Source organism: Oreochromis aureus, linkage group 12 (assembly GCF_013358895.1).
Source record: "Oreochromis aureus strain Israel breed Guangdong linkage group 12, ZZ_aureus, whole genome shotgun sequence".
In the NCBI taxonomy this organism is placed as follows: Eukaryota; Metazoa; Chordata; class Actinopteri; order Cichliformes; family Cichlidae; genus Oreochromis; species Oreochromis aureus.
This window is the reverse complement of record NC_052953.1, coordinates 28,557,773-28,582,940: the sequence shown is the minus strand read 5'-3', so window position 1 is coordinate 28,582,940 and position 25,168 is coordinate 28,557,773. Positions and strand designations below refer to the sequence as shown.

The 25,168-nt window shown below is 41.7% G+C and overlaps 2 protein-coding genes across 2 annotated transcripts; one reads left to right on the top strand and one right to left on the bottom strand.

The window, feature by feature from the left end:
- The first annotated feature begins 214 nt into the window (after window positions 1-214).
- Window positions 215-8,538, top strand: LOC116318850 (glutathione hydrolase 5 proenzyme-like). The gene is made up of 12 exons (XM_031738006.2): window positions 215-459; window positions 797-924; window positions 1,014-1,109; window positions 1,870-2,056; window positions 2,139-2,299; window positions 2,528-2,674; window positions 2,908-3,038; window positions 4,586-4,770; window positions 4,968-5,059; window positions 6,103-6,209; window positions 6,352-6,462; window positions 6,555-8,538. The coding sequence occupies exons 1-12, from the start codon at window positions 293-295 to the stop codon at window positions 6,699-6,701; spliced, it is 1,659 nt and encodes a 552-aa protein (XP_031593866.2). The 5' UTR covers window positions 215-292; the 3' UTR covers window positions 6,702-8,538.
- Window positions 8,539-9,579: 1,041 nt separating this feature from the next.
- On the bottom strand, window positions 9,580-23,542 carry lrrc75ba (leucine rich repeat containing 75Ba). Its single transcript, XM_031738024.2, has 4 exons — window positions 22,736-23,542; window positions 19,840-19,968; window positions 18,833-18,945; window positions 9,580-11,919 (listed from the first exon to the last, which is right to left on the bottom strand). The coding sequence occupies exons 1-4, from the start codon at window positions 23,015-23,017 to the stop codon at window positions 11,313-11,315; spliced, it is 1,131 nt and encodes a 376-aa protein (XP_031593884.1). The 5' UTR covers window positions 23,018-23,542; the 3' UTR covers window positions 9,580-11,312.
- Window positions 23,543-25,168: the final 1,626 nt, after the last annotated feature.

Here is a 25,168-nt window from a genome sequence, read left to right as displayed (position 1 = left end):
TCATATTCTTGACGATTTAAGCTGTAATGTTTTTGTGCATCTCCAGCAAATCCTAAAATTCTGCACTATTGTTTTAATAAGCACGTTTAATCGGCTATTTGACTCTGTCAACTCTATGATTTCTCTGCGCAAAGTTCTGGGACTGGATCAGCAGCTGGTTTCTTTCCTGTCCTCCTCTCCGCACTCTTATCGCGGTGGGTGGAGCCAGGCACGTCCCAATTTATTCATCAGGTTGTAAAATTTTAGAGAAGTAGTCGGTCAGATGAAGTGGTGACACAGAGAAACAACAGCCATGGCGAGGTCTAAGGCGAGAGTGTACACTTGTTGCGCACTGATACTGCTCTGCTTGGTTGCTATAATTGTGTGTATTGCTGTACTTGCGAGACGCAAATGCCCAACTGGCACTTTCTCGAAAGCTGCAGTGGCCGCAGACTCTGGGAGATGTTCAGAGATCGGACGGTGAGTGACATTTGAGACTTTTCAAGCAAATTGCTCTCTTCACTATGTTCCAACGAAGGCAAAATATGCTCACGGAAGTGGAGGATTATGGTGTTTCTCTCCTTACGTGGCAGCTCCTTACTCAAGCAATGAGTTCATTTTAAATGATAAAAGAGCTTCTTTAGCACGCTCAGTATGCGATTACATAACCATATAACATTTCATAAGAGAGGAAATTGGAGGTGATTTGCATCACAGCGGTCTATGCAAAACATAAACATTTCCCCTCTTTTTAAGGCGCACTCGATAACGAAAATAGGAACGCAAAGTGATGAAGGACATTCTTCTGTTCGTTTAGGGACATTCTTCAGAAAGGCGGCTCTGCAGTAGATGGCGCCATCGCTGCGCTGCTGTGCACCTCCATCATGAATCCACAGAGTGCGGGTATCGGAGGGGGGTCCATATTCACAATTATGGACGTCTCTGGTAACAAGACACCCTCACTCCCCTTATTCTAATGCATCGCTTCAGGCCTGCCGGGGAGAATCAAGTTATAATGTCTCATCTTTTCAAAGGTAAAGTGAAAATCATCAATTCCAGAGAGACCGCCCCTGCAAACTTGAACCCTGACCTGCTTAAGTCATGTAACAGCACTATTCAAGTAAAAAAAGGTAGGCTGCTTTTCTTTTATAAGACTTCTGCATCAGTTTTTTATTCCCTCGCTTCTTTTGTAGGCTGTCTTTCTTGTTTTAATCTTTCCATGTGTCATGCCTAATTACAGGCTTGAGAAGCTCCACATTGAGTAATGAATTTACAAGCTCAGGGCTCAAAGTTTAAAGACTTCTGTTTAGTGGTTTGTCATGACATAAGCAGCCGATCCTGTCAGACCATTCTGCAGATATATTTTCTTTGACAGGGATGACTTCAAGTAGCTCTGATTACATACCCAAGGCCCTGCAAGATCACACGTGCTGGAACAGCAAAGTGATTAATCTTCTATTCAGTTTAGTGTAAATGTAGGCGGACATAAATAGAAAGTAAAGTATTTAAATGATATTGTGTAAACATTATTAAGCCAGGAAAACTGTAGACATGTAAAAACAAATAGTCAAATAGAAACACGGGGTGGCTGTTGCTCAGGTAGTAGAGCGGGTCACCTACTAATCAGAAGGTTGTTGTTTCGATCCCAGTCTGCTCCAGTCTGCATGCCAAATATCCTTGGGCAAAATACTTACCCCAGGTTGCTCTCCGATACCTAGCAAAGTGCTTGTCTGACTGGGTGAATGAGTGAGTTGTATAAAGCGCTTTGAGTGCTCAGATAGAGTAGAGAAGTGCTATATAAGGATGATAAAGGAGTTACAGTACACTCAAAACATGAGTAAATGTATGTGTTACTTTCCAGCACTGACTATGTATTATTCATGTGATCAGATAGCAGATGGATTGGGGTTCCTGGGGAAATTCGAGGTTATGAAGCGGCACACCGGCTGTATGGGAAGTTGCCGTGGGCCGACCTCTTTCAGCCGACCATCAAACTGGCCAGGGAAGGATTCCCTCTTCCTTACGTCCAAAGTCTATACCTCCCAACCATCAATACAAGCAACACCCAGTCACTGCGGTATGAAGTATGTCGGCAATGTGAGTTCAAAAATATGAGGAGCAAGTAATTAATGTTTTATCTCCCTGTCTTTGTCTTTTAGGAAATTATATTTAGATGAGAACGGAAACCTGCTTAAAGCTGGTGATACTGTGAAATTTGAGAAACTGGCTGACACTTTGGAGATGATTGCAGAGAAGGGAGCAGATGTGTTTTACAGCGGAACAATAGCAATGGATTTAATCAGTGACATAAAGAAAGAAGGTATTATCAGACAGGTTTGATCCTGCTCTCTTTTCTGACCATTTTCTATGTCTGCCAGGCACAATGATCTAATTACAAACGAACAAATCAATTGGCTCTGTGAATCTCTGCCATGATTCCTCACAGGCCACACTGTGGGCTGTCTGGATCCATTAAAAGTCTTGATTATGAGATGCATTGTGTTCAGTTGTGCTAAGCAAAACCATTTGTTTCAATGTTTTTGCTCAGGAGGAAACCTCACACTGGAGGACTTGGCCTCATATAAAGTTACAGTGACTGATGCGTGGGCTGTTCCTTTGGGAGAGTATAAGATGTACTTCCCTCCGCCCCCTGCAGGAGGAATCATCCTCAGTCTCATCCTCAACATCATGAAAGGTTCATGTTAGACACTGACTGCAGAGATTCTGATCATCTATACTTTGAAATCACAAAATGATGCTTTTGGATCATTTTATGTTTTAAGCTGAGCTGTTCAAATTATTGCATTTATTGGTTGTTGCATATGGTGTTTTTTGCATGAAGAAACAGGTCCTATCAAATCTTTACAAGTGTGATACACTGAGAATAGATTTTTAAATAAAAGAAATAACAATTGTTTATATTTTCAGGGTATAAAATGAACTCAGAACTTAAGACGACCGATGAAAAAACATTATTTTATCACCGTTATATTGAAGCTTTCAAATTTGCCAATGGATTAAAGAAACATATCCGAGATCCAAAGTTCCGCTCAGATAAAGTAAGTATCTCAAAATAACACCAAGAAGATTCAGGCATTAGGTTTCTCCAACAAGTACAAAGTCATATTTTACCAAAACATATTTTACTCAATAACAGGCAAATCAGTTTATAACTTTTATGTAATGTGTGTTTATTTTTCTGGATGTTTGGTTGATTAAAATGAAAATACCATAAATTAGAGACATTTCTTTGCAAGCTTACAAATTAATCAAGGGATGAAGTAATTATTTTCCCTTCACTGTACAGTCTTGTGAAAAACTAAGCACACCCCATGATTCAGTAGTGTGTTGAACCACTTTTAGCAAAGCTAACTTCAAACAATCATTTTCTATACGGCTGTATCAGTGTCACACATTACTGTGGAGGAATTTGGCCCTCTCTAGGGTCTGGATCTTGACCTAGTTTGGGCCATGCTTCACAAGGTGCCCAAGCCCAAACCATCCCTCCTCCACCACTGTGCTTGACAGTTGGTATGAGGTGTTTGTGATGATATGCTGTGTTTGGTTTTGGTCAATTCTGGTGTTGGTGATGTTCCATGAACTCAAAGTCAGTTTCAGTATCTTAGGAACACACCAACAAGCATGGATCGACTGTCGTCCAATCCATGCTGAACCAAAGGCCTACAGCCTCACCTCTGGATAGTCGGTCCAGGGTAGGGCTATATGGGCAACATGGAGTATAAGTGTTTTGGAGTCTTAAGCGGGAGATGTAGCGGTCTTTAGCAGTCTGTTGTGGTGAAGAGAGATCTGAGCGTGAAAGCAAAACTGTCTATTTACTGCTCAGTCTATAGATTCCTACTCTCATCTATGATCCCGAGCTCTGGGTAGTGAGAAAGGAAGAGATACAGGCAGTGAAAATGAGCTTCCTCTGAAGGCCGACTGTGCTTAGCCTCTGAGTTATGATGAGGAGCTCAGGAGGAGCTGAGAGTACAGCCACTCCTCAAGTTGAGGTGGTTTGGAGAAGAGGCCTTCTTCTGTCAACCCTTCCAAAAAAGCCATTAGTGTTTAGTCTTTCCTCGCTGTACTGTGAGTTTAGAGTTTTTCTGGGGTTTATATCAATTTCTTTGCAACAATGCACAGTTTGACTTTGGGGTAAATTTACACCAATTTCCAGTCGTGGGAAGATTGTAGCATCGTGTTAACGCAATGGAACACTCTAGACTAGCAAATGACCAAAACGTCTTCTTTTATACACGTATGGGTTCTCACACTTACATATGATCAAGTGCATTTGATTAATAGCATCTGGCCGCTACTTACCCTCCTAATTCTTATGGGAGCAGTAAAAGTGTACTTAGTTTTTCACATTACTGCATAGAGTGCTCTGAAAACATTCCTTTAATCCCAACTTTTCCCTGTAAATCTGCATTTTCATTTCAACATGATAATTCTGACAGGCGGTGTAACGTTTGAAATGAATAAGTAGCAAATAAGAGTTCTAAAAGCAGATGAACTCAAATCCCTTTAAGATTTGGCTCTGATGTGTTGTTTGTCTTGATATTCCTGTATTTTCTCTAATGCGTTTGTTTTTTTGTACTTCTAACAGATGGCAAAGAATTTCACAGAGGGTAGCTTTGCAGACAATATACGGAGCTTGATCAGCAGCGACAAGACTCATGATCTCCAGTATTATGGCATCACCTCGTATCTGGAGAGCATGGGTACCACACATGTGTCTGTGCTGACTGAAGACGGAGCCGCTGTGTCTGTCACCAGCAGCATCAACCACATGTCAGTGTCTGGATGAATCTGTTTCACTGTTAGGAACCAGCTATCAAAAATGTGTCTTCCTTTGAAACTGAAAGATTAAAAAGGTTTAAGAGATTATTTTTAGAAGCTGCTTTGTACAATGGGTGTACTGCACAATGAGTTTGTTGTCTGCGTCACAGGGTGTAGATCTAGTTGATTTAATGTTGTTTTCTTTACAGATTTGGCTCCAAAGTCTTCTCTCCAAGTACTGGAATCATCCTCAACAACCAGTTGTATGACTTCTGTAGAAGAGCCGATAGTATCTCTGCAGGTAAAGGATCAGCACGATGCATTTTACATTTAATATTTATGAAACTCAAGCAATCAGGGGAGAGCATTGTGCAGATGAGGAGGCATTTTTTCAATGGCTTTTTACTAATGGCACAAAGAGTTTATTTTTTACTGGTAACTGTTACTTTCCCTTTCAGCAGTGGGATTAATGAAACACTGCCTCATTGTTAGACAAATCTTGTGAGACCAGTTTTAAACTGGAGTAACGGGTGACTCAGAAGCACGATATAAAAAAACCCCAAAAACATCATCCTACCTTACGTCAAGATAAACATGATAAACTAAGTAAACACATCTTGTTGTAACCTATTCTTATCTCACAGTTCTGAAATTATTTTCCTGACACAACATATTTTTATTTTATGCAATTATGTCAAAGATTCAGATGAGGCTGCCATAACTTTAAGACACATATTCCTCAAAATCAGGTAATCTCAGTGCCAGCCAGCTGCTCATCTAGGTCACTGGGACAGTTTGGGGCCCAAAGGAGAGACTTATGATGTAGTTACATAAATACAGAGAAATTTCCACAGTTTCAAAACAATTAGTTAGGTTGCAGATTACTATAATGATTATAGCATATTTATGTATATATGTCTGTATGTACCCTATCAGCTCCTTAACCGGTGGACTAATATGAACAAAACTTTGCACAAACATCGCCACACATACAGCGATTATTAATATTATTAATACAGCGATTTTTATGGGTTTTTTTCCATCATCCCTCTGCGAATGCGACGTTACGTTCTCCGTTTTTGTTTCTTTCTATATATAGATATCCACTTAATTAGTGTTGCCTGCTGAAGTATTAGGCTGAACTTTAGAATATTTTTTGTCATCAGTGTCTGATGTCAGATGCTGAACAAAAGTAAATGACACATGTCAGGGTTGAATAAATGCCCTTCACCCTCTGCTTCACATCATTCATAAGAAATCATATGTGATCATTTTTCTCCTAACAGTGATGAGTGTGGATTGTAGTTTTGTGCTGTCACTCAAGGCTTTTGTTGTATTTCTCAGGAGAGCAGCCTCCCTCCTCTATGGCTCCAGTTCTGCTGAAGTCTCAGTCGAAGACACTGGTGATTGGATCGACTGGTGGGAATATGATCACTACTGGAATGGCCTCGGTACGTGTCCAGGAGATAAAATGATGCAAACCGTCTATGGTGTTAGAGTAAACATTGTAGTCAGAGGCGTTTTCACCCTTTTCCATTCTTTAATCATCACTTTCCCATCTGAAAGACTGCAATTCTACTATTTCTCTCCAAGGCGCTCATGAACCACCTTTGGTTTGGAAAGAGCCTTAAGGATGCAATTAATACTCCAGTTGTTTATGTCGACTCTGAAAATGCAGTAAAGTTTGAACCCAACTTTGAAAAGGTACGTGTAAATATTCAGTGTATTTAAATGATAGCACAATAAGAAATTCTGCTTTTGTTCCATCTGAATCTCTTCTCCTCTTTGTGCTTCAGGATGTAATTGAGGCTCTTAAGAAAAAGGGACACAATCATCAACCAGCAACACGATTCTACAATGTAGTTAACGCTGTGGAAAAGGAGGACAGCTGCATCTCTGCATGGTCTGATGAAAGGAAAAAAGGCAAAGCAGCTGGTTACTGAGGCCAAAAGCCAGGGATGTTAGTTTGATAGCATGACTTTAAGGTTATACAAATTCTTGCAGCCACAAAACCACAAAATCTGTAGCAGATGGTGTCTGTCCTGCTGGAAAATCATTGAACAAGATGCTGATTATCTGTCTTCTTCAGCTGAGTACCTACAGAAGCATGTTGCAGTTGAACTCGTGGCCTCTAGACAGAACTGACTCTAACAGTAACATGATGGATTTTGCTGCACAAGAAGAACCAACAGCCTTATCCATGACTGTGCCTGACCCCCCCTTTCACTCTTCTGCTTATTTGTACACATTTTACCATCTGGTACTTCTGCCATTTCTCTCTTTTCTGGCATTGCTTTCAGGTTTTCTGTTGTAAAAGTAACAGATACATATGTAAGGTACATGATACTACACTTGTGTTTCAGGCATGTGTATAACAAAACTGAGTTTAATGATAAAATAATTCAGTGTTTAAATCATAAAGCCCAAAAGAGTACAAAGAAAACAAATACATCATAAAAACTGAATTTTTTAAATTATATTTTATAAATTATTGGGGATATATTGATCGATATTGAATTTCATTATCTAAATTTCTATCAGCCAATTTAGGATAATAGTTGGTCTGATATTTAACAGCCAAATCTTTCTCTTAAATGTTGATGTAAGTCCAGAATTTCACAATCATGCAGCTATTCAAAACATATTCTTTGTTCGATGCCAATATGTTTCCCAAAAATTTGGACATGGCACCAAAAGACTGAATAAAAAAAACGATCATTCACATAGACTGTAGATAAAAGAAGTGAAAGAAGCGCATAGTTTAAAATTACTTAAACCTGCGTTCTTTCTAAGCATCGGGCCAGCAAGAGACAGTTGTAGAGAAACCTGTGGGAAAACGGCTCGATTGTGGTGGATTTATAGGCTCAGTTCTTGCTTTTAAGTCTTATAGATTACGTGTTTTGTAAACTATGCTTCACATGATTGTTCAGATGGATGAAACGAAAAAATGGTGACAGACTTTAGAAATAGAACACTGCAAAGTAGTGGGTAACTTCACAGTGCCCGCGTCCCACTTGTGTATACAGGCTTTGTAAAACTCACAATTACAGCTAAATAGACTAAACCAAATAACACTGGTGCGATTGTCATTGTCAACTTCCTAAAATCTAGATGTAACAGACTACAGAGATTAATTCATAATGTTGTCCAAAATTGAGACATTCGTCCATGTGGTTGCAGGGTGTGTGGCATCATTTGTAAAGTCATTCAATTTAACCTCCTCGGACCTGGCGTCCACATCAGTGGACATCACATTTTGGTTTGTCTAGACCAAAATACAAAATTTTCCTCTACAAGAGCCTGATATCCACTTACGAGGACATTATACTTCCACTGTTCTATCAAAATTTAAATAGAATGTCGTCTTATGTGGATCTAATTTATCTCAAAAACAAAAAGCAGGAAAAAAAAAATCAGGTAATTTTTTACATTCATCAGGTCCCAAAAAGCCCAAATAGCAAAGAGAAATTAAAAATGCATGCCATGAAAGAGTTTAGGTCTTAGGAGGTTAAAATTCTTTTAAAAAAAAATGAAATACTAAATATTTTTTGCTTCTTAACTTTAGTTTTTGTTTTCTCTTTTGGAACAGAGGTTCTTATGTCTGACACATAAATAGCTGCATAGCATTTTTACCTTTTGCACATGAGCTGCTTTGTTTATTTTATGTACATATATCAAATGAAAAATTTGCATTTGTGCAAAATATATTCCCTGTGTGTATAATAGTAATGGATACATCTTCAAAGATGCTCATTTTTATAATAAATGGTTGAATGGTCAGTACTTGAAATTTTACCTTAAAGTGTAATAGATGCATTGAAAATCTAGTTTCTATTTTTATTTATAAAACCAAAATGATAAAAAATGAATACACAGCTGAAAATAAAGTAAACAAAAGGAAAAAATAAATTCTGGTTGCAGTCGATATTTGACAGCTGGGCAGTAATGGCTTTTTTGTGGATGTACCAATGTGCCCTTCTGCTGTTGGTCTCTCCCTCCAACCTGAGGTCACTGTTATTGATGTGTGCTCTGTAAATCCATTCCCCTGCACCGTAATGTAGTCTGAACAGCCTGTGCAGCCTCTCTGTGTTGTTTCTCATAGATCAGTTTGAAATTTTTTGTGGGGGACATTGTAGCAGTTGGAACAAGATAATCCGATCAAACGGTGACTCATACATAAAGCAGAGATGTTTGCTGAGCAAAAGTTAGACGCACTTTCCAGTGAACACCTACGGCACGCAATCAATTCCCACAGCAACACAGATAAAAATGCTATTTTACTCCTAACACAGGAAAATAAATCAATCCTGAAGGGAAAAGGTCAGATGATAAGATCCTGGTGATTTTTAGGGTGGGCTGCTTTGCCCCGTCACATGGTATTTGGACCTCGGGGGGTGTGACAGTCACACTGTGCCCTGACCTTATAGGAGCCACCTGCGGCAAATGTCACATTACCATGTCTGGCAGCAGGAACAAAAGGTTGCCAGGAGAGGATCATGGGTAGGGCCTCATGCGATGACCACCCTGCTTTTCCCTGGCAAACAGTGGCAGTTCAGGCATTTCCCTGACAGCTCACAGCAGCGCAGATGATCTGCTGGCTGGGAAACAAGCACGACGCTCCAATAACCAATCCCAAACAGCACGGGCTGAGCTGATTTCTTTGATTGCCCTATTTGCAGACTAATCTGCATAAATAAATAAATCCTCTTTTTGGGGGTCAGGTGCGGGCTCTTCTGGTGACCCAGATGTTCCAGCTGTTCGGTGTGTACTTTGACTGTTAAAATAAAACCCGACATCTGCTCTTAGTTTGAATCGGTTCATTTATTGGCAGTCAGTGTTGGGCATGAGACAGATACACAAAGGCTACAACAAGGAAGAGTTTGACATTGACACATGAAAACAAACTACGAACCAGGTGGACAGCCTTCTCCATCACTCACAGTAAACATTCGACATGAAAAGAGGTGTCCGCTCTGACTCTGAACTACATTCACTGATTTAGTTTCTGTTTTATTGCGTCATCCCATTGGCCGCATCCCCTTTTGCTCTATTGCTCGAGCTAACAGCGGGGTCGCAGGGCTCAGTTTCATAGTCGTTATTGTAACTACTGAGTCGGACAAGTGACGAAACACTGAAACAATAACACAAATTATTACAGCAACAATCGGACAAATTACAGATACAAACACATATAACACACAGCAAACATTTATTATATATCTGGTGGTGATTTTTTAATGATTGTTTCAACAATCAGGAGCCGTCATTTCCCCGTCCGCAGGTATACTTTCAGCTGTCTGCATCACTGCTTATAATCGATGTACACAGAGTCTATGTTATGGTGAAACTGGAATATATATTAAAAAAAACTGCCTTAAAGTGCATCGCAGTGTTTCGGTCAGTCTAACTTAAACATCATGTGCTACTACAAGCAGACTAGAACCAATAGATAACAGTCATGGCTGCGTCTGATTAGAAAACACAGGACCACTAAAGTACAGCATCAATAAGTGGGAACGACAACATATTTGTAGAGACACACGGCAGTAGGAAAGGGCAGCTTGGGCACTGCTCTGACTTAGTGGCCCGCACGAACAGCTGGCTGTGGTGTCACAAATGCACTGAAACACACAGTGGGGATGAGCACAACATCTCAATAATCACACAGAGAGGGGAATAAGAGCATTCGGGCGAGTACAAAAACAATCATTGACAGCTATCCATTGTTTGGTCCTACCTGTTGTCTTCTAAGATTGCTTTGTTCACCGAAAAGTGCACAAAAATAGCCTGTGGAAACACAACAGAGCCATGTTTTGTGTCCTCATTTACATCTACACAAGGGTGTGCGTGGGTATTCACAAGTGGACATTTGGAAAGGGGGGGAAAACGCAAAAAGTCGACCTAGCAGTTTTGCCGGGCGTCACGTGATGGGTCGTCGGCTGTATAGTCTGTTGAACTTGTGTCATAGCTTTTGTTGAGAGATTAACAGAGAACACACAATGTGGAGCTAGGCCCTGCCTGCCAGAGATAGACTCAGTCCTGGTAGAGAAACCCGGAGGGACCCACTGTTTCCAAACTGGCTCGAGTTCCTCTTCAGCTACCGCCGGGATGCTGCTCCTCCATCTGAGCAACTGATCTCAAACCTCCTCAAGATTGGCTTCTCAGCTGCCACTGTCACAGAGAGAAAGAGAGAGAGAGAAAGAGAGACAGCAAGCGAGAAAGAGAGAGAGCACTGGTTTGTTAATTCTTCCAGCCCCCCTCCAATGAAACCGCACCTCGTTCCCAAGAGCACCATCCACCAACACAGTAAGTCATGGCCGCCGCGGCTGTCGCTTCATTGTCATTATCTTGTGTGGGTTAACTCAGAGATGGTTAGGAATAGCTTGGTAGCTGTGTCAGGACAAGAAGTTCACAATGTGGGCACTGGTCTCCCTCATGTCTTGAGGGGTAACTGGGCTCGTGGTGTGAGGGCAAGAAGGCGAAGGAAGTAGCGGAGTGCTGTGGGACAACGTTTCAACCACAGTTGAAAGAACCTCGGAGACAAAACAACCCCATCACCTCTCACAGTAGTGAAGGGTAAAGTCTTTGGAGAGCCGCTTCTCTCCTAACCCCCAGGGCTCCAGCTCAAATTTGTCCCCCACATCATCCTCATCATCTTCCCCATCTTCGTCTTCCTCCAAGTCCTCCTCATAGTGGCTGGGCTCTTCAATGGAAGTCTCCAGGTGGTAGGAGTAGGGCTGACCCTCCGTGTACTCGTAGATCGTCGGCAGGCTGCTCTTTAGGCTGCAGCGCCGGCGCAACGCGACTAGCAGAGGCTGAGGCATGGTGAAAATGTCCACGTTGTTCCCCAGGTCGATCCAGGCCAGGCTGGTGAATTTCTTGGGGTCTTTGAGCATTTCGGTGAGGTCTTTGAGTATAGCCAGGGTGAGGCGGTTGCCATTGAGGGCTAAGGTGCTGAGTTTGGGCAGCGAGGCGAGGAAAGGCAGGAGAAACCTCAAATTTTCGTCAACAAGTTCAGTGAAGCTGATGTCTACAGCCACCACACTGTCTCTGTTGTTTTGGAGGTAGAAGGCGACTTGACGGACGTCCCGGGTCGAGAGAGGAATGCCAGACAAGTCGACGGAGTCGCTGGACATTTTTTTCTGTAGGGTTGTCTTGAGACTGTTGGGAATATGAAGAGAAGAGAGTGGTATTACTTAGATGTCTCTTGCACATAGACAGAAATACAGTTTTTGGCTGGAGGATGAAATGATCTTTGAATGATTCCCCCATTGATGACAAAAACAAAGCAGTAGTTTTATGCTGTGTTTCCTGTGCTGTATAAAGGAGGGGGGGTAACTGGTCCAGCTTGAGCGGAAGGCTGGCACAGAGACTCCAGCATGGGGATTTACTAGTGTAAACAGAAGAGCCAAAACATCCGAGCGAACCAGCAGCTTGAGCTTAAAGCTCTGCGGGCCAGAAGCACGGGGCTCCTTATAGTGCAAGGTCACAACCGTTTCCCCCTGCAGAGATAAATTATGAAGTGCTTTGGAGGAACTAATCTGAATATATCTGGCCATTTCAGTTATGGCGAGGCTAAAGAAAGACATGACTTTGTCTCTTTTCTGTTGTTAGTCAGCGACGTGTCACCTGATGATAGATTTTGGTGCAATTGAGCAAAGGAGTATGGAATCACACAAAACGTCCCCAGTTTGCTACACATAACAGAATCTTCTCATGAGCCGTGGCATTTACTGACATGTTGTGTATGAATGTCTGTAACACATCATGATTAGGCCACAAAACATATGCTGCAGGAATGCAGCAATGAATAATGTGTCATGAATTCCCACTGATCGCCATTAATAAATTATCACGTCAGAATGACTATTCATGCAAATAGCTAACACTTAATAAATTACAAGCTAAATATGATCCTCACACATTAAGTAGCCTGTGCCATAATAACTGTGATTCTATTGCTTTTTTTGTTTGTTTGAAGTTTTTAGACAGCAGCTTTTGACAGGCTCTTTGAGAGCCAAGAACATGCAACGTGAGTTTGAAGTAGCCAAAAACATTTAGCAGGTGATGAATAATGTCACAGATAAACGATCAGGAACTGATAAAGGAAAACTTGATATCAATCTTGTTTTTGGCTTCTGACTGTGGCTTGTCAGCATTACTCAGTACCGTATCTGTGGATCAGTGATTCATGCAGCAACATGTAGACGTACACCTGCCAGCCAGGTTCCTCAAAGCACCTTATGTATGAGGACTTTCATAAAGGTCGACTGAGCGCAGTGGAAAACTGCAGTGAGTTTGGTGGCATAGAAATGAGTGCAGTAACTCTGATATTAACAGACATTAATTGATGGCACATTGGTTTAATTTGCTCACACGAACATGCACTGATCTGACTACAGTGACTTTACAACACCTCCTGCTATAAACAAGGCAGACAAACATTGTTTAAGCTCAGCAGATGCTTTAATGCTTGTCAAAGTAACACGTTTATAGCATGTTTTAAAAGTTCAGTCCCTCTGCCTGATTTTTCTGTCTCTAAAGGGGATTTCTGAGTTGAAATTCAATCAGGGAAGCTTTAAATGATTACTTCTCTGCCCAGGATTTCTATCTGTTTCAGTGCAGACTCAGTATAACCCTTGGAATATCTTCAAAATCCTTTCAGGACATTGCATAATGAAAGCACGATTTGAAGCCGAATCTAAATATAGGCGATATTATGATCCTTTTCTGCAGCTAGCATTGGTGCCGAAAACATTTCTGAATTACTTGCACGCTCCTTTGCCCCTTTGTTTGCAGTCGCTTACATTTACAAGCGCTCGACTCCTCGCTCACCTCCTCACCCCAGCCCTAGAGGAGGCAGTGTGCTTAACTTGAGCTGTTACTGAAGTGGCCTCCAAGCTGATTTGGTGTCAGAGTGAATTAAAGCATTCCCAGCGCCCCTGCGACTTACTGTGACACGCACCTGTCACTTGTTATGCACCCAAGTGGGGTTTTTTTTGTGGTGCTGAAAATGGATGTGCCCTCAGCGGCATGCACAGCTCCGTTTTTTTAAAAGCAGGTGATGGGCTGATGATCAAAAAACTCATGAAAAAAACCCCAAAAATCTGCGGATAACACCAAGATTTAAAAAGAAGTTTTAATCAGGTGCAGAGGACAAGAAATATGCCAAGCATGCTGCACTTTTATCAGAATCTTGTGAGCCAGAGTCCTTTCTCTCTCTTCTGTCTCTCACAGCCTTTTTTACATGACAGAAACCTCATTTTAACCAGAGGCACAAAGGTCCTAATGGCCGTGGCAGAGGCTTCGCTCCAGGTGTGAATAGGTTTTGATCACACAGCTCCTTCCTTTTCAGACAGGCTTTTGAGCCCAGTCTGAACGAAAAAAAGTATGTCTGAGGCATACACACTGGAAGCTTCTTTCATCCTGCGTCAAGATCTGATACCAGAAAACATGAGCGCTACTGATAACTTTGAGCAGATGGCTTTTCTTATGGATTTTACATCCTCAAGAACATGAATATCAGGGCTCAGTTTAAATTACAATTTCTATTTAAATTAAGAAACAGTGCAGAGGTATGATGCTGAATATCTGTTGCTAAGTAGATGCCCAAAGAAATAATAATGGACACTGAATCCAGTAAGGATTTACAGTAATGACATCAGCCTTTAATAACAATGCATATTCACAAACAAGCAACCTAATAAACACCCTTTACATAGTTAAGAAATCAATTAATTTTACATTGTGGTGCCATTTATTAAGTATTCCCACCAAGAGTGCACCGCTTGTCTCTACGTGTGGCTCATCAGTCTCTAAGTGTCAGCGATTTAATGCAATGAGGCCGCGTTCTAATTCAGTAAGCACAAATCAAATCACTGTTGAGATTTATTAAAGTAAATATTCATTCTAAAGCTTGCTGAGAGGAGGTGAGATTATATTCATTTTTAAAAAATGAAGAAACAGTTTTTTCTAAACGTGCAGTTCAGTTTTCTCCTCATCTCTCCTCTGGGCTGTTATTGCATTACTCACGCCATTTTGTCTTTTTTGTCGAGTCATTTACGTTCAAACTTTTCTCTATTATTCATCTCAGTCCTCTGGTGGGTGAAGCCCATCTGCACGAGATGAGCAGTCTCGTCACATCTGCTCCCTGATGTCACGTATATTTTCCACTGCACGCTCATCATAAAGACGTACAGATGAGGTCGGCGTGCACTATAGATAGAAATCACACGCACATAATCCCTCGCAGCACTGCATTGTCCTTCATGCTGCAGGGTATTCAACCTCACACTTCACAATCCGTATCACTAAAGGCAGTTCCCTCCCATGCACCAATCAGCCGCAACATTAAAGCCACTGACAGGGAAAGTGGATAACTCTGGATATCTCGTTGCAGTGTAATGGACTGCTGTAAAATCCTGGATCCTGGCGTTTATGTGGACATTATTTTGACATGTACCGCCTACCTAACATCGCTGCAGACTCGGCTGACACCCCTCCCTACAAGCCCCAAGCAAGTGCTTGAGGGAACTCGTGGTGCTTTTGAGGATCCTTTAATGACCATAAAACACAGATTAAGCCTAAAAACTAAATGATAGTCCCGGTTATTCTGTTTCTGAGTGTTAGGTGAGAAAACAAAAGCGAATTATTAAGTCACGTAAAGCTTATGGGAAAGAAAAACACTTTTGTAAAAGTCAAAAAAGAGAAAAGGTCAAAAAAAGTGTCTGCAAATTTTATACTGACATGAATTTAGCCTTAAGGTGAGAGCACTTCAGTAGCGTATCTGGGTCACTGCATCCATCAAGCCCATTTTTTTTCATTGCACTTAAAAAAAAAAAGAAGCAAAGTTTTCTAGCCAATCCTAAATAAACTAATTAGATTAGATTGAGATTAATGGGATTACTGAGTTTCAGATATTAATTCAGCGTGGCATTTCAGCCACACAAGTGTGTACAGTACTTAGAGGACTGCGTGTGCCGCACTAATGCTAGATAATGAAGGGATGAACAGTCCCGTGGCATTAAAGAGGACTGAGCTGTTTCTGTTTCCTCTGAGTGGAGAGAAACCTCACAGAAGTGGATTTGTTGCTTTTTATTTTTTTATTTCTTGCACAGAGGAGCCAAGCTGTCTGCAGCTGAACAAAGATGGAAGACAAAGGGAGTATAAATCCACTCTAAATTTTTATTTGTGACACACTTTCTTTGGTTTATTTGTTCTGTAAATTTAGACCAATAAAACCTTATTTGACAAAGGATAGACTTGGAAATTCCACAAAAATGCTCTTATGGTTGTGTGATAGTTATAAAGCTACAGCCAAGAACACAAGCAGAGGCCTAGCTGCACCTCTGAAGTTCACTTTTTAAAAAACAAAATATGTTTTTGTTTAATTATTGACAAAAAAAACCAAGGTGCTAATGTTTTTTAACACTTAAAGTTGATAGACTGTTTATAAAAGATGGACATAGTAACAAGTACTGGTTTCTGTTGCCTTAGGTTTAGCACTGGACTTCGGCCAAGGGGGTAATATTGTAGAGCTGCTAGTTTAAGCCACAGACTGTATATGAAAGATGGATGTAGCCACTGTGAAAAGGCTGAATGTTTTTTGCCTGGGTCATCTATGCATTTTAAAACCAGATGTAATTGAGCAAGCGTCAGATTTAACTGAGAAGCCAAGAGACACTGGATAGTCATAGGCTAGTGAATTATTAATCACACATATCCTGCTTTATCCTTCTTTTTGACTCTTATGTGGAACATGATTTACATAATAAACATTAGATCATAATTATGATCAGGAAGACTTATAACTAGTAAGAATCAGGGCGTCAAAAGGTAATTTTTCCTTAGACTTCTCTACAGCTGGACTTCTTTTAGTAAAAAGAGGAGTCGCCTCCTGCTGACCTTTAGAAAGAATGGAGGTTTAGCGAATGATTTTGTATCGGCTTCAGTTTTGTGATCCAGAAGCTCAATTGTTTTTTTGTTTTTTGGGGGGTTTTTTGGTTCTTTTTACAGTTTATAGCCAACGATGACTAGCTGGCTTGGATAGCAAGGCACATCTGTAATTGACTGTGAATTATCTGTACTCAATGAACTGGACAAACCAAAGTCGACTCTTTCATGTGACTGAAGTCTGAACAAGAGGATACAGCACCCAGCTGTCACTCAAAGCTGCCATTCCCTAAAAACACTACTTTCTTCTTCTGGCCACAATAATAATGTAATAATATATATTTTCTGTACCTACAAGGCAAGTAATTACAACACAAGCACAAAATTATGCCACACAGTACAATACATACTTTAGATACTGTAAAAAATATTCACAAGCTTTAAGTTTTATAAGAATTCACCATCTTATAGTTCTCAACGAAAGCAAATTAGCTACTAAGGCTTTGTAGACATGTGATTGTCCCTGGTCACAAAGGCCTAGAGACTGGATTGCAACCATTTAGCAACCACTAGTCATAAGGGAAAGAATATTTATTCCCTGACCTGCGGGTGAGTGGTTGCTGAAGGGTTTTGGTGCATGACCATCTTTGCAACTGATCTTATCCAGCGACAGCCAGCAACCAGTTGCAATTTACTTGGGGAATACACATTTTTTTCCTGTGGTTGTATTACAGCTGAGTGGTGGACAGCCCTTGTTCACAGTGCACATAATTTTTTTTGTACTAGGCTTTGTTTATACAATAGTGTTAAAAATTGAAGAAGCGTGTCTATGGAGGTTAAGTCACTTTTTACTTTATATCTTAGAGAAAAAGTAAATTATATGGTTTGATTTTTGTGAGCTTCACAGATGCTAACAGATGCCCCAAATATACCTAACAAAGTCAAGCTTTGTGCCTAATTTTAGTAGTTATTTAGTAGTTAGCAGGTAGCAGGCTAAGCTAATTGCTAAGCTAAACTACTAGTAGAGTTCCCAAGAGGCAATACAAGTTACACTAAATGACCTTATGAATATTTGAATCAGAAATAAAATGATCAGTTAAGCTCTTAACTGGAAAAAGTAGGCTGTCTCCAAAAACTTAAGTTCGGGAGGTGAGCTGCCTTTTCACAGTCAGCAGCAGACTGGACCTGTCTCATCTCTTTCTAGCCTTGACAGGTATTTGTTCATGAACACAACAGCAAGCGAAGCTGTCAGAGCTCACAACACCTGCTGTATTAATATTCTGTTTTAGGGTGGATTTCTTGTTTTAATGATTCATGTTGCTCCTGCTGTCTCAGCCAGCGTCAGACCGTCTCACTGCAGGTTTACAAAGCCAACAACACGACTAAGTGAAAAAGAGCATTTAGCTATCGGAATTTAGCGACTGTATGATTCCACACATTTTCAGAGAAGCTGTCAGTTTCAGTAAAGTCGTGTTTTTTTCCTCTTCCAAGCTGAAATAAATGTCCACGAGGACAACAAAGACCTGCTTGTGCAGCTCAACAGTGAAATGTTTGATCTACATAAGCTTTTCTTCCAGTTTTTGCGTGTCACCTCCGAATGACTCGCAATAAACCCGTCTGATCTCGCTGAGCTCACATCGTCTCGTTTTCAGCTCTCAGATTGTTTTCATCTCTTTAAAATTAATCCATTATTTGCAGTGTGTAGCCAGATGTAGAATAAGCAATTACACGAGAAACAATTATGATAGGCTTTTTCTGTTCATGAATAGGATTACCAAGCAACACCTAGACACACAAAAAGCCTATTTGTGCGCAACCTAATTCTCTATTCATCATTTGCACATCAAAAGCAATGTACTTTTTCATGAAAATGGCTACAATTACATTTTAGCACAACCCTCCCAGCTTTTTTTGGCACACAGATGGACACGTTTGCTGCCACTTTTGAAGAGCGAAAAGCCAGTAGCGATGCAAATCCACTGCACTGCTCTCAGATATGATTGACAGCTGTGGTTATCCTTAACGTTTCTATCAGGTCAGCCCGTGGCCAGTTCCGTCCTATTTCAGTGTCGGGTACAAAGATGAAAATCTCTACTGCTCGACATGGAGCCGAGCCCTGTTCTCTGTTGTGTGTGCGGCGGCTGATTTATTACAGACTGAATGTCTGGACAGAAGGGCTTACCAGGCCTGGGATTTCCGTCTGGACATGCTCTGCCTCAACCACTTTGAGTGTGGGGTCAGGTGATAGATCAGCTGTCTGCAAATCTTATCAGAAGACTTTATGGTGTCTGCATCCTGTAGACGAGCACAGAAAGAGTGCTGATAAAGGAACACAGAGCATGAGAGTAATAGTACTAAGGCAGCAGCTTTTTCTGCCTGTGGAAGTAAAAGAGAAAAACAGTTCTTTGCAGCTCTTTATATCTCTCAAGGCTTTAAATCCTGCCAAGTTGCCTCGATTCTTTTTTTTTTTTTAAACTTATCAATCTGTAGCTCCACCATATTTCACCTGAGCAGAAAAAACATGGTTTATTATTACTCTTGAAGCCTTGAGCTACTCCTGAACAAAACACAATTTACCTGACTTGCTGGAGCAAGAAAATCTAATCACATGCAGCATGCACTGGGAAGCAAAACACAGGAAGTAGTGAGGAGAGGTGAGATACAACAGCTACTGATAAACCCAGATAATTTCAATGTATTAATCATGCTGTGGCTCCTGGTGACCACTGCCTACATAAAAATAACAATAACAATAATTCAGTTTTCATCTTTGATTTTTCAGACAGGCTGAATCACACATTCCCATCTGTGCATAAAATTCAGCCTTATTCTGTTTCAAGGTGCTATTTTGATTTATTCCAAATTTTGCCAGCACTGTCAGGTCACTCCGGCTTTATGAGTTTCAGGTATGAAAAATTTAACAAACTGCATTAAGCGGTTTTCCAGGATTCTTACTGAGCAGCTATTTCTAGCTCCTCGAGAGTAACATGTGTTGGCAGGATTTCTTTCGAGCATCTGTCTGTAGGAATGTCAATAACATCCTCGGATGAGATTTTCTTAAGTAGACAGCGCTTCACAAAAGGAATTCATAAGGGAAATGTTTTTAGGAGAAAGCTTTCCTTTGCAGAGCGCTAACACCAAGCTTGTCAGGGACACACACACATGCAAAAAAAGGGAAAGAAACCTGACCTTCTTAGGACACTGCATCTCTCGAGCCAGGCTGAGTAGCAGCTCGTGTGAGATGGGATCCACTAGATTGAGGAAGGCAGCGTTTTTGTACAAGATGTCGTTGAGCGATGTGCCTTCTAAACCCAGATCCTACCAAAGAAGACAAGATAACAAAAAAGAATCACAAACCCAGCAAGATGCAGTTGCAGAAATACACAATTAGGGGTCTAAGAATGTAGACTTAGACCGACAAACAGGTCCCTACTGTGTCAAGGGCATCGTGACTCCTAATGGAACGATAAAAGAAGCGTTTTGTTTTAAATATTCATTAAAGAAGACGGGCTGCGTTTTCATCTACAGTAGCAAAGTGAAATGTAGGTGGGGGTGAGTCACTGGGGAGAGGCTGTGTTTGAACATATCACCCCTCGGTGGCACTTATCTTGACATGCCATAGTGCATACTGTTTGCACAAAGCAACCCACGCCTGACTCTCTCTGACCTCATGTTAATACCTCAGATCAAACCTCTGATTTCTACATGCTCTACTTTCATTGGTCGTTTAAAACTTGGGGAAAAAACAACTCAACCCAACAACTTTCAATTGCACTTAATATCTCAGTGTCTCTATTTTTCCTCATTTATAATTCTCTTCTTGCCGTGGCACTTCAATATGTTGGAGTTTGAATACATTTCATTTGTGCTGCACGTAAATACATCTGCAAAGAGGTCAGAACTGGCAGCTGTCACGGCAGCTTGCACGCAGTTATGATGAATCCGATAGGATCTGCGGCGAAAAAAACAAATCAAACCAACTAAAAAGAGGAGACGTCAGATGACCTTTCGAGAGTGATGAGACAAGCAGCAGTCAGCGGTGCTGCTGTGCGCGCTGAACCGTACCAACTCGCCTTCATCCACATGTCCATCCTCAAGGTCCTAATGAGCCAATCTATGATGGCGAGCACTTGTGCAGCCCATGCAAGTTTAATGAGAAAAGAAAGCCTTTGAGACACTACATACGGTACGCACACACCTGCGCGCGCGCACACACATTCAGACACATCCGCTTTTTTTTTCCTTCCTCAAACACAATCTGCATTGATTGTAAAGGACAGTTGAAGTGGGAGGCTTGGCAGCTCCACGTTCCCGGCAGTCCTTCTAACAAGGGTGGCAGTAAACACAGACTGAACCCAAAGCACAGGAGAAGCTGCTTTTGCTCTTCTAAGAAAGACTTCTAAGAAAGAGGAGGTGTAAAAATATCTCCCTTCAGTGTTCATGCCTGATCAACTGTCACGTGCGAGTGTGAAACCAAGCCATGGATCCATCCTCATATCTGCAATGAAGCTCAGATCTCTTTCCTATCTGCGGCAGAGCTCGCTGTTACACACCAATTAACTCCACCGCTAATTCTGAGAACAGAATCTCGCTGATATCTTCTTCCCTGCAAATGCTCCAAGAAAAAAAAAGGATAAAGTGAGGATCATTTAATAAAAGTAGAGCTCATTTAGGGGAAAGTGAGCCTCCCGTCCCCTGTGATGTGGCTGTCATGGAGCCCAGCCAGGCCAGTTTATCTCCTTGGCTTGATTAAGGAGGTTCCGCTCTCTCCTGTGTCAAGGCTTCAGAGTAATTAACACCGGACTGGTCGGCAGCTAAAAGACAGAGGAAAGCCCTAAGGGCAAGCAAACAAATTAGATCACTTAGGATATTGCTGTATCTTTGATGTGTCCACATGTCCTTTCACGAGTGTTTTACACATTTGCTAAAGCAGGCGAGAAGAGGCTTTAAAGAAGCCCTTTGATTAAGATCCAGTATGGTGGAGTGTAGGACATTTGAGGTCATGTGTACAAAACTTGTCCTACTTAATGTTGCAAAAACTACATCAAATCATCACAGTGAATATATTCATAGCTTTATGATGATGCATTTTAAAGGTAATTGATTTAGTTTCCTCAACTCATTTTAAAATGACAAAAATACCAAATCTTCACATGATTATAGGCACACACACACACACACACGCACACAATAGAATATTTAAAAAAATAAATAAATAAGGAAAGCAATGACAGTGGCCTAGATTTTCATTTCTTTAGGTAAGAGTTAATAAAGCCTTTTGGAGTGGAATAATATTTTGTATTGGTGAACACAGGACTCCAGGGCTCTCATTGTTGCTGCTGGAGCACAGGCCATTACAGTGAGAGAGAGACATTAAGAGTGGGGAGTGATGGAGGTGCTAGGTCGCTCTAATGGGCACATTAGAACAGCCTAAGGAAAAGGTGAAACTCTGGCTTTAGAAAGGAAGGGAAACAAGGACAGATGCAGAGAGGGGTGGAGATTTATTTGTGCTCTGCATTTCAGGAAATATCCAGACCCATCAGGAGAAAATCAAATTTGAGATAATGCAATGACACAGTGTGGAGTTTGAACATTTCCTCATTCGGTGGGTAGGTAATCCTTTCAAATCTAATGTCAACACTGAGCACGTTTAGCCACAGTGAGAGAGAGTGGGGAGTCACGTGCTGTGTCTGCCACTGAAACACTGTGTCACAGGTACAGTGCTCTGCCAGTGGCCTACTTTCCATAAAAAACAAATGCTTCAGGAGGAAGCGGCCAAAGGAGTGAGCCCACACACGCGTATAGTAACAGCAAAGGGAAATGAACGAATAATGTGGGCCTAGGTCAGAGGTCAGAGGCCGTTGCAGACACTGCAGGAGAACACTACAGTGCACCTGTGGCACCGCTACATTTTGGATATGCATGCAAAAGACTACACTCACGCACGTACACAGTCCCTCATCGGTCTCTGTGAGATGGGAAAACAATGCATAACCGCATCAGCACCACAGCAGGCTTTAGGGCAGCGCTGCTGTTTGCAAACAACGTTCGACTTCACCGTGCACTGTGCAGGTTCCTTCCTTACCTTCCTCAGTAATTTGAGCACGTCGGTCGCCTGGTCTATCCTGCGGTCACGGAGCAGCTTCTGGATCTCTTTGATCCACGCCACTCTCCTCATGTACGGGCTGTGGTTAGTCCTTCGCAGCATCCCAGGCAGTTTGTCTGATTTGAGCATCAGCGCAAACAGAAAGTCCCCGCCGCCCCGACTTCCCCTCTCGCTCTCTCCGGCGCTGTTCAGGAGCTTGCGTCGCTTTTTGGAGAAATTCTCGTTGTCCAGGCTGCTCTGCCTGCTCAGTCTGGAGCCCATGGTATTGTTGTTGTTTGTTGGCTTGTTTCTTTCTCTTTTTTTGACACAGTCAGACAGCACCACTACCAAAAGGACAATCCCATGATGAGCTCCAGTTTTCCGTTTCCAGCAGATGCTCCTAAGTGGATGGTAGAGGGAAAAAAATACAACAGCGCCGTGTTGTCTGGCTCTGCGACTGGCTGTCAGATGGCTGGGGATCCGCTGCAGAGCCACATAATATCTTAGAACGCTCTAAACGATCATCGTTGCCTCGTGCACCCGTCACGCGCTAGTATATCTCGCTTTGTTTTTCCTCTCCGTCGCCGCCACCGTGCGCTACGTGCGCCAAGCTCAGATGATGATGAAGATGCTCAGGCTGCTTCATCCTCCGGTCGTGTCTGCTTTTACGCTGCTGTTTAGATTTGTGCAACGTGGAGAGTCCGACCAATCGCAGCATCTGGTGCCTGCTGCGCGTCTCTCCTCCCAGCCATAAACCCCTCTCAGCCCCCCTCCCTCTCCTCCCCGTGCAGCTGCAAAAAAGGGAATTAAATCATAAGAATATGCAGCACGTGAGGAAACTGTGAGACCAATGTAGGCAAAAGAATGGTTGAAAGAAAGGGAATTTTTTTAAAAAAAAATGCTCTGAATGTGCCACTTTCAGTTTGATTTTTTCTTCTCTTAGGGGGGGTCTTCGGTTTATCCCCCAGAAGACCTGAAAGTTTGTCTTTTAGCTCCAGCTGCTCAAATACGTGCTTCGCCATGGGCCCCGGTATAAATCTGAAATTTCTCTTTTGGCAGTCTTGTTGTTTTTCGGCCTTTGCATGAGCTGTCAGCTCCAGTTTGCATCAATCACAGCTTGACTAAGTCACTGAATTCACTGAAAAACATCCACATCCCGTATTTCTGTCACATTGCCATCTCTCTTTATTTATTTCCACGGAGGTCGGTGAATGGGGGGCCCCTGAGGTGCAGCCAGCGACATAATAGATAGCTCTCAGTTATTTCACCCCCCATCCACACCTATTCTATTTCTAGCCCAGCTCCCATCATTGTGGCTTTAAGGACTTTGATCCTGACTTGACCTTATTTGCTGGCATGATTCAGGCTCACTCTTGTTTAGTGGAGAGCACAGCGCTGTGATCTGTTCTCTAATAATTATTTTCCCAGGCTGTGGACCGGCCCAGCTGCACATTTTTCTAGAGGTTGTAATTATGATTGACCGGTGCCCCTAATTTAATGCAGCATCCTCACGGCACTGACTTGTTTTGTCAGATCCTTGACTCTCGGAGCAATGCTGGTAAAGCGACCCAATTGAACAGCTTGCTCTAAATGAAATGGTCATTCTGCTTTCCTGTTTCAGGTTTGCAAAGTTTTTGTGACAAGAGAATTAAATCTGCACCTAGAAACAGTTAATGAACATTAAAAAAAAAGATTCTTAACCCAGTGGCCAACTTTTGGTGGGGTCTAGTGATGATTAAGATGCACCGCTTTTACAGATTCTGTTCAATTTACATATCGCGGGGAGCACTACTCTGTCAGCTTTATTATATCCTGTGTGATTGCAGCTTCACAGTGTCAGCGGGTTTATCGCTCTTAGAGCTGAACAGAAAGGGTTTGAAAGAGACTCACATTTAACAGGCAGAGAGGGTCTAATGGGACAAATTTAGTGAGTACACATACATAAATTTGTTCTTACTATTTTAAAGCTCTTCTAAGCTTTGCATCAACCCATTATCTACAATATGGGGAATTTTCTTATTGTAATATTCAGTATTTGTTGTCCTTTTCTGTCTTGACAAACCAAAGCACGTTAATCTATAACTGTTCTAGCTGAAGATGTTCATGAAGTGCAGCCTAATTAATATCAACATGATGCAGCATGACAAATGAAATAGTAAAAAAAAAAAACAGGTGATGGTCAAAATAGCAAAGAAATCATGCAGCACAAGAGGATAACAGTGAAACGGTGATGTAATTTGCTTGCCCCCAAGCAGCTTAGTGGTTAGGATGCTGACTCTGAGTAGCAACCAGTGTTGAAGTGAGACAGTTTTCTGGGGTTGGCAAACTGAGACCATTGCTTTTGTTCTGCTTGTTGAATCCGTGTAGGCTCAATAGTAATGTTCTATTGTGGCCATTTACTACTGTCACATCTAATTATATTATGATGACTCA